This window comes from Elgaria multicarinata, chromosome 8, assembly GCF_023053635.1.
Source record: "Elgaria multicarinata webbii isolate HBS135686 ecotype San Diego chromosome 8, rElgMul1.1.pri, whole genome shotgun sequence".
Classification (NCBI taxonomy): domain Eukaryota; kingdom Metazoa; phylum Chordata; class Lepidosauria; order Squamata; family Anguidae; genus Elgaria; species Elgaria multicarinata.
Window position 1 is genome coordinate 90692889 of NC_086178.1, and position 16630 is coordinate 90709518.

Here is a 16630-nt window from a genome sequence, read left to right on the forward strand (position 1 = left end):
AGCCATCTAAAGGTAGGGAAGACCCTGACAAGGCAATAGTTTGTACATTGGCTAAAGAGAGGCCATTAAAGTCTCCCTTTAGGGGCATACATATGGTGTGCTGAGTGGGACTGGGCATGAGATGAAATCTGAATTCCCTAGGTTTGTCATTTGCATTTGGTAGAACAAGACATGTGACTATTAGGTGCCTCCACGCGTGCTTTTAAAGAAGTGACCTCAGGCAGATATGCAGCCTTTTCCCCACTTTGCGAATCTGAAGGCTTCCTGCTGCCACAAACACCTCCTCCATTTCAATAAAGTGTGTATTATAGGACCGGATTTCAGAGGCTCCAGCTGTTTATTTGTCAAAGCAACAAGTCATTGTAGCCTGTCAATCACACACCGAAAGAGAGAAAGGGAGAGGGGAGAGCAGTAGCCTACAGGGAAACATTGTTTTCCAAGAAAATCCCAATGCTATACTGCTTAGGGAAGAAAACAAAGAAAGCCCAAGTTGTGTAACAGCAAACAAGCGACACCCCTAAGGGCAAACCACTGTGCTCTCGTTAATCAAAACCAGTAAGTGAGTTCATGCACTATTTTAAAAGTCTCATTAAAAACAAACAAACAAACAAAACCGGGAAGCATCCATAAACATGTGCTTTTTTGCTGCGCTGTAGACAAAGGCTGAACCTGGTAGTTTTCCACTGGCATTTTTACTAAGGCTCTCTCAGATGCAGGAGGGATGTGCAAAGCCACCCAACTGATAGCAGCTCATACAAAGTACAGCCCTTTCTGCAAGTTTCAGCAGAGTTTGGGGTTTGTTTCTCTCCCCCCCGAAATGATTACATTTATATTAATTTCGGATGAGGAAGGATACATGATCCAAATAAAGCACTTAGAGTCTGTTCCTCTTAACATTATGCAGGTTACTTTGGGATTGCCAATATAGAAGTCAATTTCCTGCATTTCGTCACCCTCTAGTGCAGGGATAGGGAAACTTGGGCCTGTTAGCTGTTCCTGGCCTGGCAAACCTCCCCATCGGATCCCTGCTATTCTCTGAAGTTCCTCACCCCATTGGGAAAGGCGAGGAGCCAACACCTCAAGGCACCAGGAATGCCATGAAATGGTGGTTCCAAGGGAGCAATCCCCTCTTCACTGCTGCTTGGTTGTTTCCTGATCAAAGGGATGCATCATCCCAGGGAGAGGAGTTTCAAACCTCCCCACTTTTGAAACAGGTTTTCTATTTCTTACAAGTGAACCTATTGAGTAAAATTTCTACCAGAATCTTTCTCATTTGATATAGTGCAGATGTAATTTATGGGCTACAGAAACTGCTCATCCCTGATTAGTCTTCTGCCAGGCATCCAGCTGATCCCACATGCTCTAAATCAGAGACTGTTGGATATGGGAAATGCTGTATTTCATTCATGCCTTTGCTTTTCCTCTGCAATACAGGACTAGAGAGCCCACTGTGTGTCTTAGCAAAGCTGCTGTCTTTTAACCATTCAAAGGTTAGTCAGTAGTCTTTGTAGGCATTATGTGCCATCAGTACATCCACAGGTTGGCACAGATTCCTTTCGGCAAGAGTCATTTCGCAAAATCACAATGCTTCCCGCTAGCGTGAAACCTAAGGCATGCGGGAGCAGTGCAGCTTGGGAAAGTCACGGCAGTGTTCCCACTCAGCAAACATTGCGTTCTCTTCCTCTTTATGCCCACGGCAAAGTGCAGCTGCACGCCCAAGTCAGGCCCATTTCAGACTTGGGGAATGGCTGGAGACGTCAGGAGGTCAAACTTGATCAGAGGCCTGGCAATCACCCGGACCTCCTCGTTTAATGGGTTTGACTTGAGGTTCACAATCTGAAGAGACTCCATGGAGGCAAGCTTCTCAACAGGCACATCTGCAGCAAGTAAAAAAAAAGGCATGAAGTTAGCAATTTCCAAGACTAAACCTAAACGCCAGCATTTCATGCACAGAGGAAAATCAAAGACAATTGACTTCCATTAAATGACCGTCAAAAAAGAGTGGGATTGGGTGATCAGCCAATACCGTCAAAATGGTCATGTATTCAAATATGAATCAATTTGAACTGGATCAAGAGGCACATACTGATTGGCAAAAGGGGCCAATAGCTCAATGGTAGAGCCCATGCCTTGTATGCAGAAGGTCCCAGTTTCATTCCCAGCGCCTCCATGTAAGGCTGGGAAACACTGACCTCGCGAAGCCACAGTGGTTAAACATTTTCAGCTAAACATTATGGCTTAGCATATTGTGTGAACCATGACTTAGTGTATTGTGTGAACCACTCCTAACCATAGTGGCTACATAACCACAATTTAAACACACTCACTTGCTGCAAAAGGTTTAGTGGGCTAACCACGGTTTAGTGTGTTGTCTTAACAAGCCCTTATCTGAAATCAGTAGTCTTCCATCTTTTCAGACCTGAGAGTCGGACTCACCCTTAGCCAAAACATGCATTTGCTGGGCTACTTCTCAATTTTTTATTGTATTATTTATTTAATTTATTTATTATTGCACTTATATCTTGCCTTTTTTCCTGCAAGGAACCCAAGGCGGCGTACATAATCCTCCTCCTCCTCCTTCTCCTCCTCTCTACTTTATCTTCATAACAACAACCCTGTGAGGTAGGTTGGGCTGAGAGTCTGTGACTGGCCCAAAGTCACCCAGTGGGTTTCCATGGCCAAGTGGGGACTAGAACCCGGATCTCCTGACTCCCAGTCCAACATTCTAGCCACTACACCACACTGGTTCTCAGTAAGTTTGTTGTATTGGCAGAGCTGCTGTTGCAATCCACTTTAGGTAACCCTGCGAGCCAATACTGGATCCTGATCCATCAGTTGAATGCCAATAGTACACATAATACAGAGCTAGAAGGACCAATAGTTTGACTTGGCATATGAAAGTTTCCTATGTTCCTAATTACAAAAGAACTCCAAAAAACCTTAGCTATTGTTACGAAACAATGACCTTTACTTCTAAATAGGAACAATCAATTATTAATTAAAAGTAACAATGTAAATATAAATATCTATGAGTAATATTCAGAAGACTTGAAAAATGTACATTTGTGCTTGCTCTGTTATGATAGGGCAGCCTTAAAAAAATGGTAATTATACAAACAAAAGGTTAATGTCAACTAAAACTGCAAGAGTCAGTTTTAAGGAGAAGTTACAGGAGTCCTTGATCATCAGTGAAGTGTATGTGTAGTGAAATAACAGGCACTCCATTGATAATAACGTATTGTGAATCCAATGGAGAACATAAGGTTTTCTTGTATGCCTCATTTGCGCTGTGGGTGAACTCACTTTTCTTATGAGTAGTTTTGGCTCTGACTTTCTCTGAAAGGCAACTTAGTTTATTCTGGGGTAAATGTACATAGAGAGCTTTTTTTACTTGAAGCTGTTAATCCGCCTACATCTGCTTTGGGTTGGACATCTGAGCACTAAAAGAGGAGTGTTTCTTTTGTTACTTTTCCACTACATAACCTCTAGGTCGCATTGCGCTATAGCAGAATAGGGCAAATACACAAAAGGAAGTCTCATTTTCTTTCGCTTTCACAATTAAAAACTCGCTAAAAGTGCTCATTATCACAGAATTGAGACTGGAGGGTCACCAAATCATCTAAATAACCTGGAAACAGTCATCAGTAGGAATGAGTGAATGATAAATGCCTTGCGTAGAAAAATTCTTTGTGACGTGCAATGGAAATGGATTATTTGCCACCACCTCCTGGGCTCCACAAATTTTGGCTGGACTTAGTAATAGTGAACTCTTATTTCTACTGGCTAGCAAGATTCAGCTTTCTCACACTCTTCTCCATAGAAGCAAAATAGTCCTTTTGTAGCTCCTGCCTGGTGAAGAGTTTTACAGGGGAAGAGTGACAGGTGTGTGTATGTGTGTGTTTGTAGTAACCCCTCCTCTCCAACCCAAAGACACCGAGTCTGCATCCCAACACAACATATATTGCCTGAAAAGAGTATTCTCTGCCTCTCTTTGTTGCCTATGGCTTCTGAATACTGTGTTACTTCTGTAGCAAAGTATATTGGAGGCTTTCCCTGCTGGTCACCAGAATTAAATTTCTGATCACCACTGGTGTTCTGGCACCTGGATTTCTTGACCCTTGCTTTTAGGTCTCCTCTTCCCCTCCACTTTTTAAAACCTGCATGTAAATGGGTCATAATCACACGTGCTTTTAAACATGTAGCATTTGTATTTCCTAAGCCATTTGAAGTCACAGAATCTACCTGAATGCATCAAACCATTTTCTACTATAACACAATTTCTGCAGCATCAGTATTGAACAGAAAGAAGTGAAGTATCTGTATTTGCACTCATGACCCAGTAAGAAGCCAACAAATCTTGAATAAGTCACTGGTTAATTTGACCACAACACCACAGGATACAGAGCCTTCCACTGTGAAAGAAATCTGTTGTTTGAAACAGCCTCAGTAATAAAGAAAGAAAAGCGTTCACATCACGGGGGAAAATAGACGCTATAAGAAGTAGATTATAAATAGCTTCCAACAAATTGCTTGCTGCTTTCATTGAAAAATATTGCTAGGAAAGGGGCTATTTTGCTGTTTTTATTTATTGATTTATTATTGTATTTATTGCATTTATATCCTACCTTTTTTTCCTCCAAGGAACCCAAGGCAGTGTACATAATCCTCCTCCTCTCTATTTAATCCTCACAACAACCCTGTGAGGTAGGTTGTCCTGGCTTGCCCAGTGTCCTCCCCTCCCACCAGAATGCCCCCTCTCCTCCTCCAAGGTCACTTTTCTGACCTTGGAGGACAGCCAGCATGGTTCTTTCGACGCCATCTGTGAGGGGTCGAGGGAAAGGAGGTCAGATCTCCAACTCCCCCTTCCGAGACTGGAGTGTTGTTTCTGCACTTGGAAGGTTTTTCTGAGAAATTCTATGGACTCTGGGACACTCTTCCAGGAACCACAGGACTGCTCTCTTAGATGCTTAGTTTTATAGGATTGGATCTAGGATCTGCCTTCCACTGACAGAAGGGCTCACAGAAGGTGTCTCTGCCCAATTTATAATGTAAAAATGTAATTCATAAAATAAATAAGGAAATAAAATATTTCTCAAAGTAGTGCAGTGCATTTTTAAAACCCTCTTGCTGTACTGCTTACACATGTCAATTTTATACTGTTCCCCCTACACCACAACTCACCCCATTCAGCAAGGTTCCCTGCGAAGCATTTTCAGGGCGATGGAGGGGTTGCCATAAGGAAAAAGGGGGCAATGAAGTTCACTTTGCCAGCCCAGAGGCACACACTTAAATCTGGATCCAGCCCATACTGTTTTCATCTGAATTTTGAAAAACCTCTTGTGCTGCTACAGTTTTTAATGTTGTTTCATTATTACTTCATTGCCTTATGCCCTTTATTGTAGTTTTCTGATTCAAAAATTGTTAGCTGTTTGGGAAATTTCTTTCAGCCTGAAGAGTAGGGTAAAAAAATAAAATGAAAATCTCCAAATTAAATAAAAACAGGAATAAAGAAATGAAATTAAACAGTGCTGTGTGCAGCACTATTCTCAGAAGAGACCCAGTGGCCATGTTTGAATGTCATGATAGCCCAACATGGGTTAATAAGCTACTTACAGTAACTTATTTCAAAAATCAGCTACTCTTATCATTCCCCCATAAGATCACACAAATAAGCTACTGTGAGTAACTTATTAAGCTACTGTGTGTAATTTGACTCCCTGTCCTGATGCAGTTCTCCAGCCCAAGCAGTGGCATCATTTCACTTCTAAAGCATTGGAGGTTTGCAGGATCAGGACAAAATGCCATACACAGCGTCCCTCCATCAGGCGGTACCCAATCCACCATCAAACCCCTGTGTGATTACTTAGCAAGGAGGGAAATTCCCAAGCGTCCCCCAAAAGGAGAAATAGCTAGAAAACCTTGGGGGCTTGCAGGATGGGGACCAAACTCCACACACAGCCTCTCCTAGCTGGGAAGCATCCGATCCATCATGAGATGATAATCCATTATGGGTGAAATAACCCACTCTGCAAACTGTGGGTTATCAGAATTACGGGTTATTAAGGGTTAAAAAACTCAGACTAGGCCCCCATCTATACAACGGAATTATAAACCCAAATTTTCATTGATTGGAATGTAGGTAAAGAGCGTCACACTGCAACAGCAACACCGATTTATTTCCTGATTTTTTTAAATAGTGAGTTACAAATGCGCACATGCGTATTATTGCATATACGAAGCTACGGAGGCAAGAGGAGTGAAGCTATACATTTTATATGAGAAGCTCCACAGATTCATATAACAGACAAACCAGGAGGGGGGGGGGAGGAACGAGGCAGCAGAGGGAAAGGAATGAAGCAGCAGAACATGTCTCCTTCCTCTGGCTGCCTGTTTCCCCTTCTTTGTTTTTGTGAACCACCCAGAGAGCTTCTGCTATTGAGCGGTATAGAAATGCAATAAATAAATAAAAGATAAATTTGTTTTAAGTAGCTTTCACTGTGGAGCTCTGCAGAATCAGAGAATTCAAACTAAAACCGGCACTAAGGAACGAGGTAGCCGATTGCTGGGAAATCAGCCAATCATGTTGTCCTACCTTCAAGGATCTGCCCACATGTCAAAATGCGATTTAACTCCCCCAAAGACACACAACCATAACGCGGTGCAAACTTGGATATGATCTAAAAGTCACAGTGAATTGCGAATGCGAAGATGCGCATTATCACATTAAAAACCCGCCGCTACAGCGAATGGATGGCTGCATCATGTGTCCTAAAACGTGAATATGCGCACTGAAGTCGGGGTAAACAAGCCGTATAGACAAGCCCCAGATGACATGATAACTCATGATGGGTTCATTAAGCCACCATGTCTTAATTAACCCATCATGGGTTATCCTGACATCCAAACCCAGTCAGTAGCTTCTTTGCAAAATATGTTACAACATAACTGGGCCTGTGCAGTGAGTGATTCCTGTACAAAAAACGAAGAGAAGAATTGATCCATTTGGATGGAGCCGAAGATCTCTGCTTCTTGGACAACTCTGAAGCACGGCCAATCGTAGAAGATGAAAAGCAAAGTGAAATGGTTAATTTGGGCAGCTAAAAGGTGTGCCATTTTTTCTCCTTTTCAACTTCCATCTGTGTGCCATAGGAGAGAGAAAGGGGGGCACAGAGAGGGAAGAATGGAGAAGTTGAGTGATTAAAATGATTTGCTTCGACCACATAAATATCTTAGGGCAGCACTGCCTGGTAGTTAGACATTAATTCTGTAAGGCCCAGGAGATGTATTTTGAAAAGAGCTTTCATTATTCTTTCCTTGAACTTGAAAGGCATTCAAGAGCTGAGCTGGCTCAATGAGATGCGTTATGTGGTGTTTTTTTTACCAGCTTCGATCATTTTAAAATAAAATAAAATAAAGAATTCAAGGAAAGCAAAGATATTTGAAAGGAGAGATGATTGGCATTCTGGGCCTTTTATTTCTCCTTCAAAGAACAAACTCACACATTAAGGCACAGAGCTCCAGAAAGAGCGGGCTCGGAATAGTTTGTGGATGTTTGTATGGGAAGAATTCCATAAATGTTCACTCTAAGCCTCTGTCTGTTTTGGTGTTTGTATTGTGGCAATGCCAATCTCTCCACATCTGTACCAATAACCAATCTATCGTGAACCGCCCAGAGAGCTTCAGCTATTGGGCGGTAGAGAAATGTAATAAATAAATATACATGTTGTGTTGCAGCCTCCCCTAACCTGGTGCCCTCCAGATGTGTTGGAATACAATTCCTGCATCCCTCCATCTGGGTGGTGGGTTATTTATTTGCTGAGGACAATGGGAGTTGTAGTCCAAGCTATCTGGAGGGCACTTGATCAGAGAAGGCAATTACATGGCATAAATCAAGGGAGGACAACTTCCAAGGGCGGGGGGCAAACACCCCGCTGCTGCCAAAAATTCTACCATTGCCAAATCTGTGGCTGCAGAGGCCTCTGGGAGCGCATTTCTGCTTCCCACACACCACGTTTTCAAGCCGAACCACAGGGGTTTTTTGGTCGCCACTGCAACACTAAATTGGTGGTGGGCAGTGGGCAGGGGAACGCAAACACAGCTGGGGGTGGGCTGCCTATGGGTTGCCCATCCCTGGCCTAAATAGAAACTAAGCAAGTGCCACATTTCCCTAGAGTAAATGTTGCTCTACGTTTGCCGATTTTAGTTTGGACTGGATGTTTGGATGACAACCACACTTGAGGCAAGGATCCCTTTGACATCACCAAGTGCTTTGACAATTTCCCTTCAGTTCAGCTTTTTTCTTGCTTCAAAGACTACAGAAAATGAAATTAGAAAAGGAACAGATGTAGGTTGTGTGCATTTGATTTCACAGAGCTTCTCCAGTCAATGGTTGCAGGGCGGCCTGTCCCAGCTATTCCCACTGCTAACCTCTATTGGCCACTGATCAACCTTGCAAGGGGAGCTGGGCAAAAAGCTGGATCAACCATACTGGAAGATGCTCTCAGTTCCACATTCCAGTAGGGTTGCTTGTTCAAGGAAATTCCAGAAGCCCAGTCTGTCAAAGTTTCCCAACCATCTTCATTCCCTATGTATGGGGATATATGGGGGAGAGTTTCACCCCCCTAGATTTTATCGGTCCCCTGAGAAAGGCCATCAACTCTATTGAAGTGCCAGCCTCCTTGTCTAATGGGGTGTGTGAGGATGAGCAAAATAAACAGAAGTGTCTTGGGGACGGATGACCTCAAGGACCCTGAGAATTGCCAAGTTAGCGGCAGCTTCAGACAACCCCCAAAACTCATAGTAAAACTAATCTGCCTTAGAAAATCCACCAACTTCTTTATAAGAAACCTGCATTATTTGCTACCACACATACCAAACAGCGCTAAGCCCTACAAGTAAATCTTAACTTGTAGGAATAAGATGGCAGCCAATATAATTCGCATAAAAAGAACATTAGAAGAGCCATGCTGGGTAAGACCCAACGTCCAACTACTCCAGCATTCTGTTCACACAGGGGCTAACTATAATAATAATAATAATAATAATAATAATAATAATAATAATAATAATAATAAAATTTCTTACCCGCCTCTCTGATTGGATCGAGGCAGGGAACAACAGCAAGCATAAAATACATAAAATACTAATTAAAAACATAGTATACACTGTTAAAAGCATCCTAAAAGATGCCCACAGGAAACCCACATGTAGGACATGAGGGAAACAGCACCCTCCTGCCCATGTTCCCCAGCAACTGGTGTTCATAGGCATACTGCCTCTGATTACTGGAGGAAGCACAAAGACATAGGTTGAGCAGGCATTATTAGCTTTCTCCTCCAGAAACTTATCCAACCCCCTTTTAAAGCCATCCAAACTGGTGGCCATCACTACATCTTGTGGTAGTGAATTCTATAGTTTAACTGTGTACTGTGTGAAGAAGTACTTCATTTTATCTGTCCTGAATCTCCCACCACTCAGATTCATGGGATGACCCCGGGTTCTAGTATTATTATGAGAAAGGGAGAAAAACGTCTCCCTATCCACTTTCTCTACACCATGCATATTTTTGTACACTTATATTGTGTCTTCTCTTACTTGCTTTTTCTCCAACCTAAACAATCCCAGATGTTCTAGCTTTTCCTCATAGAGGAGATGCTCCAGCCACAATAAAAAATTGTGGTATGGATTTAAACACTGTTGCTATATAGAACAACTTCAAAGGGTTGAAAGTACTGGGGGGGGGGGAAACAGAAGCATTCTTTAGTTCTATTGGTCATTTCAGAAGCAAACTTTTAGGTGCTAATTAGATATTACACACAAATATGTTTAATGGAGCCTCAATTACTGGTGTAGTGGAACCAGGCCTCAGAGGGTCAAAGCTCCAGGACGTTTTGATGAGCAGGGATAAAGACATCATGGTACACCTCTGCCAGACTTCTCTGTTCCCTCTGAGCTTAGTGCAATCTTCACAGTAGCTTGGGGGAAAGGGATTTTCCCAACTATATATTGTTAGGAGCTATGCATGTTGTAATAGAAAGTGTTTTGGGATGGCTTGGTCTTGAATGGTAATGAACAATGCCAAATGCCAATATGATGAAATGGGACGAATACTGGATTCCTGTCACATGCAGCTGTTAATTATCACATTGTGTTATTTATATAATATTTATGAGAACATTTCTTCCTTGTTACTTACGAAGCTGTTAGTCTTGCATAGTTTTGTAAATTGTCATCCATGTAACATTCATATGATACAATTTTGACTGGGGTTACAAGTGGTCATTTGTCTTTAACTTTGCTTGTATATATATAACCTCGGGCCTTTTATCTGCATAAAAATGTTTTAAGAGTTTATATAGGCATCTTATGTTTCTCAAATAGCAATTATTTGTATGCAATTGTGTCTTTGGCATTGTTCATTACCGTAGTTTATCAACTGCAGCCCTGTTTACATTTGTTTTGGTCTTGAATGGGCAGCCAAGACCCATTGGCTTTGCAAAAGACCTTCAAAAACATATATAACACAAACACACACAAATGGATCAACGCAGCTGCCTGCATTTTTGGTCTCTCCTTGGCGTCATGGGCATGGGGACTGTCATGATGAGCACTTGCACTTCAAAATTTACTGCTACATCACTGGCCTCAATGCCATTTTTTTTTACAGAAAAGAAAGAAGCAGCTTTGTAAAAGGACCATTTTGAGCAAAGAGCGGTGTGGTGCAAGACATGGGATGCTTAACCATTCCCCCCGCCATTGTGTCTTTGCTCAATATCACCTCTCCAACCGGCTTCGCCACTCAAGGTTCAAAAGGCAGCACAGAAAATTCTACTGACGTAATCTTTTTTTATTATTTCCAAACATCAGTAAATAAAAAACACTAACAAAACAAACACGTCCACAAAAATAAGACAAAACCAAACCAAACAACCAAACCAAACACCAAATAAAATGTTCTTCCAATATTCTCATCAGCAAAAATATATAATAATGTTGTCATTATTATTGTTTTTCTTTATCACTGTCAAATCCAAATCTCTAATTTCTCTCTCCACATTTTCTACACTATTGGTTGAATCCACAGATATACAAGTCATTTTTTTCTCGTCCCTTCATAAAGTTTACAAAAGGTTCCCATTCAGTTATAAATCTTACAGTCGATTTTCCCCTCATTATTGCCGTGAGTTTCGCCATCTCCGCTAGCTCAAACATCTTCAGTAGCCATTCCTCTGTTGTGGGCACTATTTTGCCCTTCCATCTTTGTGCATATACCAGTCTTGCAGCTGTCGTCATATATAAGAATATAGTGTCATGATTCTTTTTCATCTGCTCATCCATAAATCCCAAAAGAAAGCATTCTGGTTTCAGTTGGATATTAATTTTTTGGATTACAGAATGAATTTGTATCCAGAAAGTCTTTGCTTTTTTGCAGGTCCACCATGCATGGCAGTATGTCCCTTCTTGCTCTTCGTATTTCCAGCACAATCCTGATGCCCCTTTATACATTTTGGCCAATTTTGCTGGTGGCATATGCCACCTATACATCATTTTGTAAAAATTTTCTTTAAGATTGGTACTCAACGTAAATTTTAGCCCTCTTGTCCACATATTTTCCCATTGTGTCACTGGTATACTATGTCCCATATTCTAGCACAGAAAATTCTAGAGCTGGGGGACCTGGAGTGGAGAACAGACAGGATGAAGAGGTAAATACTCCTTCCATGGCCACATTTCTGCTCAAAACCATCCTTCCCAAAGCTGTTTTAACTTTAAAAGAAACAAATATGTCGAGCTCCATTGCATGTTAAGATAAGGATAGTGCCTTATATATTGGGCCTGGAAATACACTCAGTTGGCCATTGGGCCATGCTAGCGGGGAATTAGGGAGCTGCACATCTAGAGGGCACCAAGGTGGGGCCGGTTACCCTAAAACTATTCATCTTGTGGCCATTACTGGCCTGCCTATCTGCGGCGATTCTTCCTTCATTGAAAGCACTTAAATACTGAGGCCATGGATAACAGCTTCTACGTGAATCTTGATGGGTTTGCACACAATGCAAAAATAATGGGTGTTGACTACCCAAAAGGTATTTGCCTGGCAGTCTCTCTCAGTCCTCTCCAAAGTGTTGTGTTCACATCCCCAAAATTATGGCAGGATGACTGACAGGCTTGCCCGAGGCCAACAAACTGTTGCAAAAAAGGAATTAAATCCCATAGAACGAAGGGAATTTGAATTACATACTTATCATCCAAGAATGCCTCAAGGCTACAAACTGCATGACGTTAAATAGCAGTGAAAACGTTGCAGAAAAAAAGTGGCAAGTTTGGTTTCTTCCCATCCCTACCAGGCAGCAGGGGTTGCCAGAGCCAAAATTCTGGGCCCTTCTGAAACTCTTGGGAGGTTCTCAGCAATGGCAAGACTTTCAGCAGCTCTGTGGACAATGTGACCACAGTCACTCTTCTGTTCTCATGTCTAATTTTCAGGCTTTTTACAGTGTGGAACACTTTCACCGTTAAAAACATCTCTGCCTTGTTAACAAGAGATACTCGCTCAAGACAAAAGTGCTTTTAATTTAAAACCAATTAAATTAAGCGCTGGAAGATGTATGGCACTTCTGCACGGAGCTGTTTGGCTTGGATCTTAGCACACCTAAGAGTCACGAATCACACATACCCCCCCCAGGACTGTTCACCTTGATCCACCACTGGTTTACATAGCACAGCAGTGTTAAACCTCTTTCAGCCCGAGGTTCCAATTCCACTTTGGAGGAGGTCTTGGGGGTGGGGAGGCGCATTCCAGTGGTGGGAGGGGCCAAAGGCAAAATGGGCAGGGCCAAAAATACCAGCTTGTTGTAGCTTTAAGCTCTTCCTGCCAGTAACAAAGCCTCAAGAGAAGCATTTCAAACTTTTAGAATGGGAGACGGGACTTGGAAGCCACCAAATGAATGGTCAGAGAGAAAGGGCTGTCGTGTTTCTCTTTACCTCCTGCCTTCTTGAGAGACCATAACAATGCCTGCTAAGGTAAACCACAAAGCTTTATTCAAGCAATAAATATTTCTTCCCACTTGAAGAGAGTTTAATCTCTAGGAACTTTCCCCTAAGCAAAACTATGCAAACTAAGTGAGACAATTGTCCTTTCAAGAAGAATGGAAAGCTCTTTCCCAAGATGCGTTAACTTCAGAGAGATGAGTTCTGAGGCGGCTTCTGACAGGACGTGAGCTGGGCCGACTTTCTCTCGCCTTCCTTTAGCTCCGCCCATTTTAGTCTGCAGCGTACTCTCGGATCGGCTAAACTCTCCTTTAGAAGAATATTGGCCTCCCACTATTTGCCCTTGATGAGATAAGCTCTGGAGAGGGTTCACTCCCAGCTGGTGAAGAGCCCGTGAGAGCTTTCTCACCCACTGGTACAGGCTGGCCTGTTTCTGGTGCCGAATCCTCTACTTCAGAGTCTGATTCTGATTGATCACCTGAAACACCTTCTTCCAACCCAGGGGGAGCAGGGCTAGACATGACAGGGGCATAGTCTTCTGGGAAACACCAAGGGGCCAGACTGGACCCCAAGAGGGCTGGATTTGGTCCCCAGGCCTGAGATTCTGCACCCCTGATGTAGTGGATATAGGGAATGCTGGGCTATGCATAGCAGCTGCAGCCCACACTATTAGGGTTCTCTTCAGACGGGGGAAATTTGTGTTTCCTTATCATTGCTCTCTTCCTGGTTCTCTTCCACGTTTGAAATAAGCAGTTTCATGGAGAAGAGAGCAGCGACCACGTGCTGGTACATTTCAATGGGACACCGCCCTCTAGTGGGCATTTTATAGTGCAACCTCAAAAGAGTCGGGTTTTCTCAGGTTTATTTTGCGATACTAATACTGAGAAAAGGAACGGGAGACACGCAGGAGGCTAACAGTATTGTCAAAAGCACCCATGAACATCTGTGAGTAGGCAGTAACAAGCATGCTTTAAATCACTCATTTAAAGAAGCTCTAGGAAAGCCCAATAAGGGCATGTGAAAGATTGAGGCCTACAGAGGCAAGGTAATAAAGTTATGCTTAGAGGCCTGTTGGGAGGGGGTATCCCTGAGAGGAGGAGTTTCATTTTCATTTCTCCGGTTAAGATTCATCTCCCAGGTTAAGTTTCATTTCTTCAGTTAAGTTTCATTTCTTCAAGGTTGAAAGTGTACTTTCTGTTTTGGGGAAAGAGGGTATCAAAAGAGAGGAGAAAGCCAGCCGTAAGCCTGGAGGATTGTTGTGTTAAACCTAAAGTGTCTGGACTGTCATTCACCCCACATCTACAGCCTAAACCCCACAAAATTGGGAAGGGGAAGGTTGCTCAGGGGGTATAGGGTCACAGAAGGAATCCCAACAAGGTGCAATCCTATGCATGTTTTGACAGCAAAACCACCTACAGCTCCCAGCATGCTATGAATTGTAGGCCTTTTTTCTGTCTAAACATGCATAGGATTGTGCCTTAATGCTACTTTCACTCTTCCCGTGGTAACAGGCTTCCATTTCATGGCCCGTTCATTTAACAAAATAAAATTAATCTCCCCCCCCCCTCCCAGTGTGTCTCGTTCCCCGCTAGAGCAGTGCAACACTTTCCATTTGAAAAGGAAGGAAGGGCTGTTCCACAGGGACAAGGTTATAGCTGCCCCCACCTTGCATGTCCACATTCGTGGAAGGCACTGACCCTGATGATACACTAGACTGGTTTTGTTGTAATCCTTCTGCCCCCAAATAGTAATATTTTTCAAAAATATCCTCAAAAGGGATGGAGATGGATGTGTCCAGAATGAAGGCAAATGTTTTTGGTACCTCTGGTTATTCTCTTCACTGAGAAAACAAGGGCAGACGGGGTATAGCAGGGACGAACCCTCCAAGGCAGTTAGTATAAACTTCAAACACTGAAGATAGTCAATACTAGGAAAAAACGTCGAAGAGAAAAGATAGGCTTCTTCAAGAAATGATGAAGCGGCTCGTAGCACAGTGGCCTAAGGGCCGAAAGAGACATGATTTTTAAATCCTTATCTAGCAGCTGGATCTTTTATTTTTTAGAGTAGGCACAGGGGGCCTAATCCAGATCCTTGCATGAAGATACGAAGGCTGGGTGTGTGGGTGTGTGCACCTACTCTAGAGTAAGGAAAGACAGCTGCTAGGTAAGGTTTTAAAGGCCTCGTTCAGACAAGGTGGTGGATACCGACGGTACTATTCCATTGTGCCCATGTGCTCGCGGATCCCACTGCATGTGCAACAGGGCTTTCGCAGTTCTAAAAATAGCCCCAAACAAGAAGAAAGACTTCTTTGCGGAACAGGGTAGGTCAACAGAGTTTGCATAAAGGTTGTTTTTAGAACCACAAAAGCCCCATTGGATACTCTCCTGAAGAACTAAGATTGAGATGTATCATAGATCCAGAGGACTAAAGGAAGGGTTTTATTTAGAATAATGAACTTAAAGCAAAAAGCAAAAAGCAAACAATGTAAAGTTAATGGGCTGGTTCACATGTCACAATAAGCCACCCTGAAAATAAGCTATGGTGAACTGGTTGTTTGCTCGCTAACCCAAGTTACTCCTGACAGGCATTCAGGTGCTCTGCGGCTTGCCATGGCTTGTTTCCACCTTAATCCTCCCCATCCCCACTCTCAGCATGTATCCCGTGGGCCTTTGTGGCACATCTTTAGGAGCCTACTCTGTTGCACTCATTAGCAGAGTAGTGTTTATTTGTAAAATTGTTTTCCACTTTCAGGGGGATTTGTGTATATTTAACCTTTTCTTCACTTTCAGGGAGATTTGGGCAAATGTAACTTTATTTATTTATTTTTCAAACTTTTTAAACTTCCAGGGAGATTTGCACAAATTTGCTAAAGCGCAGTAAGTACTGCATAGTTACTGCGCTTTAGTGGATTTGTGCAAATCTTCCTGAAAGTTTTTTTTAAAAGTTAAATTTGCACAAATCTCCCAAAAAGTGAAAAAAGAAAGAAAGAAAACAGTACCACTGTCTAAGGATGTGATGAAGTTGAGGACTAAATTGACTAGTGTCATTTCAAGACATAATAGAGAAGGGATACCATTAACTAAGGCCGTGCACTGCCTTGGGCTGAATCCCTGGATCCCTGCAAGGCTGACACACTTCAGGGGAGCCAAATTTTGCCTCGGCTTCAGTGCTCAGGCAAGGCAGGCACACACTCTCCCCAAAGCACCCCGAGTTGAATCAGGGCCATTGAGGAGGCTCCAAAAGGGCCTCCAAGGCAAATCGGGGGGGGGGGGGGCTGTCTGCAGCCCTATTGTTAACATCATCATGAGTGACTGGGTTTTTTGCTGATCTTGCCAGGTGGCTCTGTAGCCCTTTCTGACAAGCCATAAACAAGCCATTGTGCAGGTTCACACTTCACAACAAGCCACTCTGAAAACAAGCCAACAAGAAGACATGGGTTCTCAGGGTAGCTTGTATGTGGTTAACAAACCATGCTGAGGGAACCATGTCGGGTTCGGATGTCACACCAAGCCACCCTGAAACAAACACCATGGGTTGTCATATTGTGAGAACCAGATCACTGGGTCTTAATTGCCTATTTGAGACTAAGCCACTCCAGAAAACTTTGCACTGCAATGGGGATAAACTGTTGCTGAGAAAATTG

At 42.9% G+C, this 16630-nt stretch overlaps 1 protein-coding gene across 1 annotated transcript in view; it reads right to left on the minus strand.

Annotated features, from left to right (window-relative positions):
* Positions 1-318: 318 nt before the first annotated feature.
* LRRC20 (leucine rich repeat containing 20) overlaps positions 319-16630 on the minus strand; it is a 109641-nt gene continuing 93329 nt past the window's right edge. The window contains exon 5 of the mRNA XM_063133002.1: positions 319-1877. Coding sequence (XP_062989072.1) covers positions 1732-1877 — 146 coding nt within the window. The 3' untranslated portion in view covers positions 319-1731. The remainder of the gene's footprint in view (positions 1878-16630) is intronic.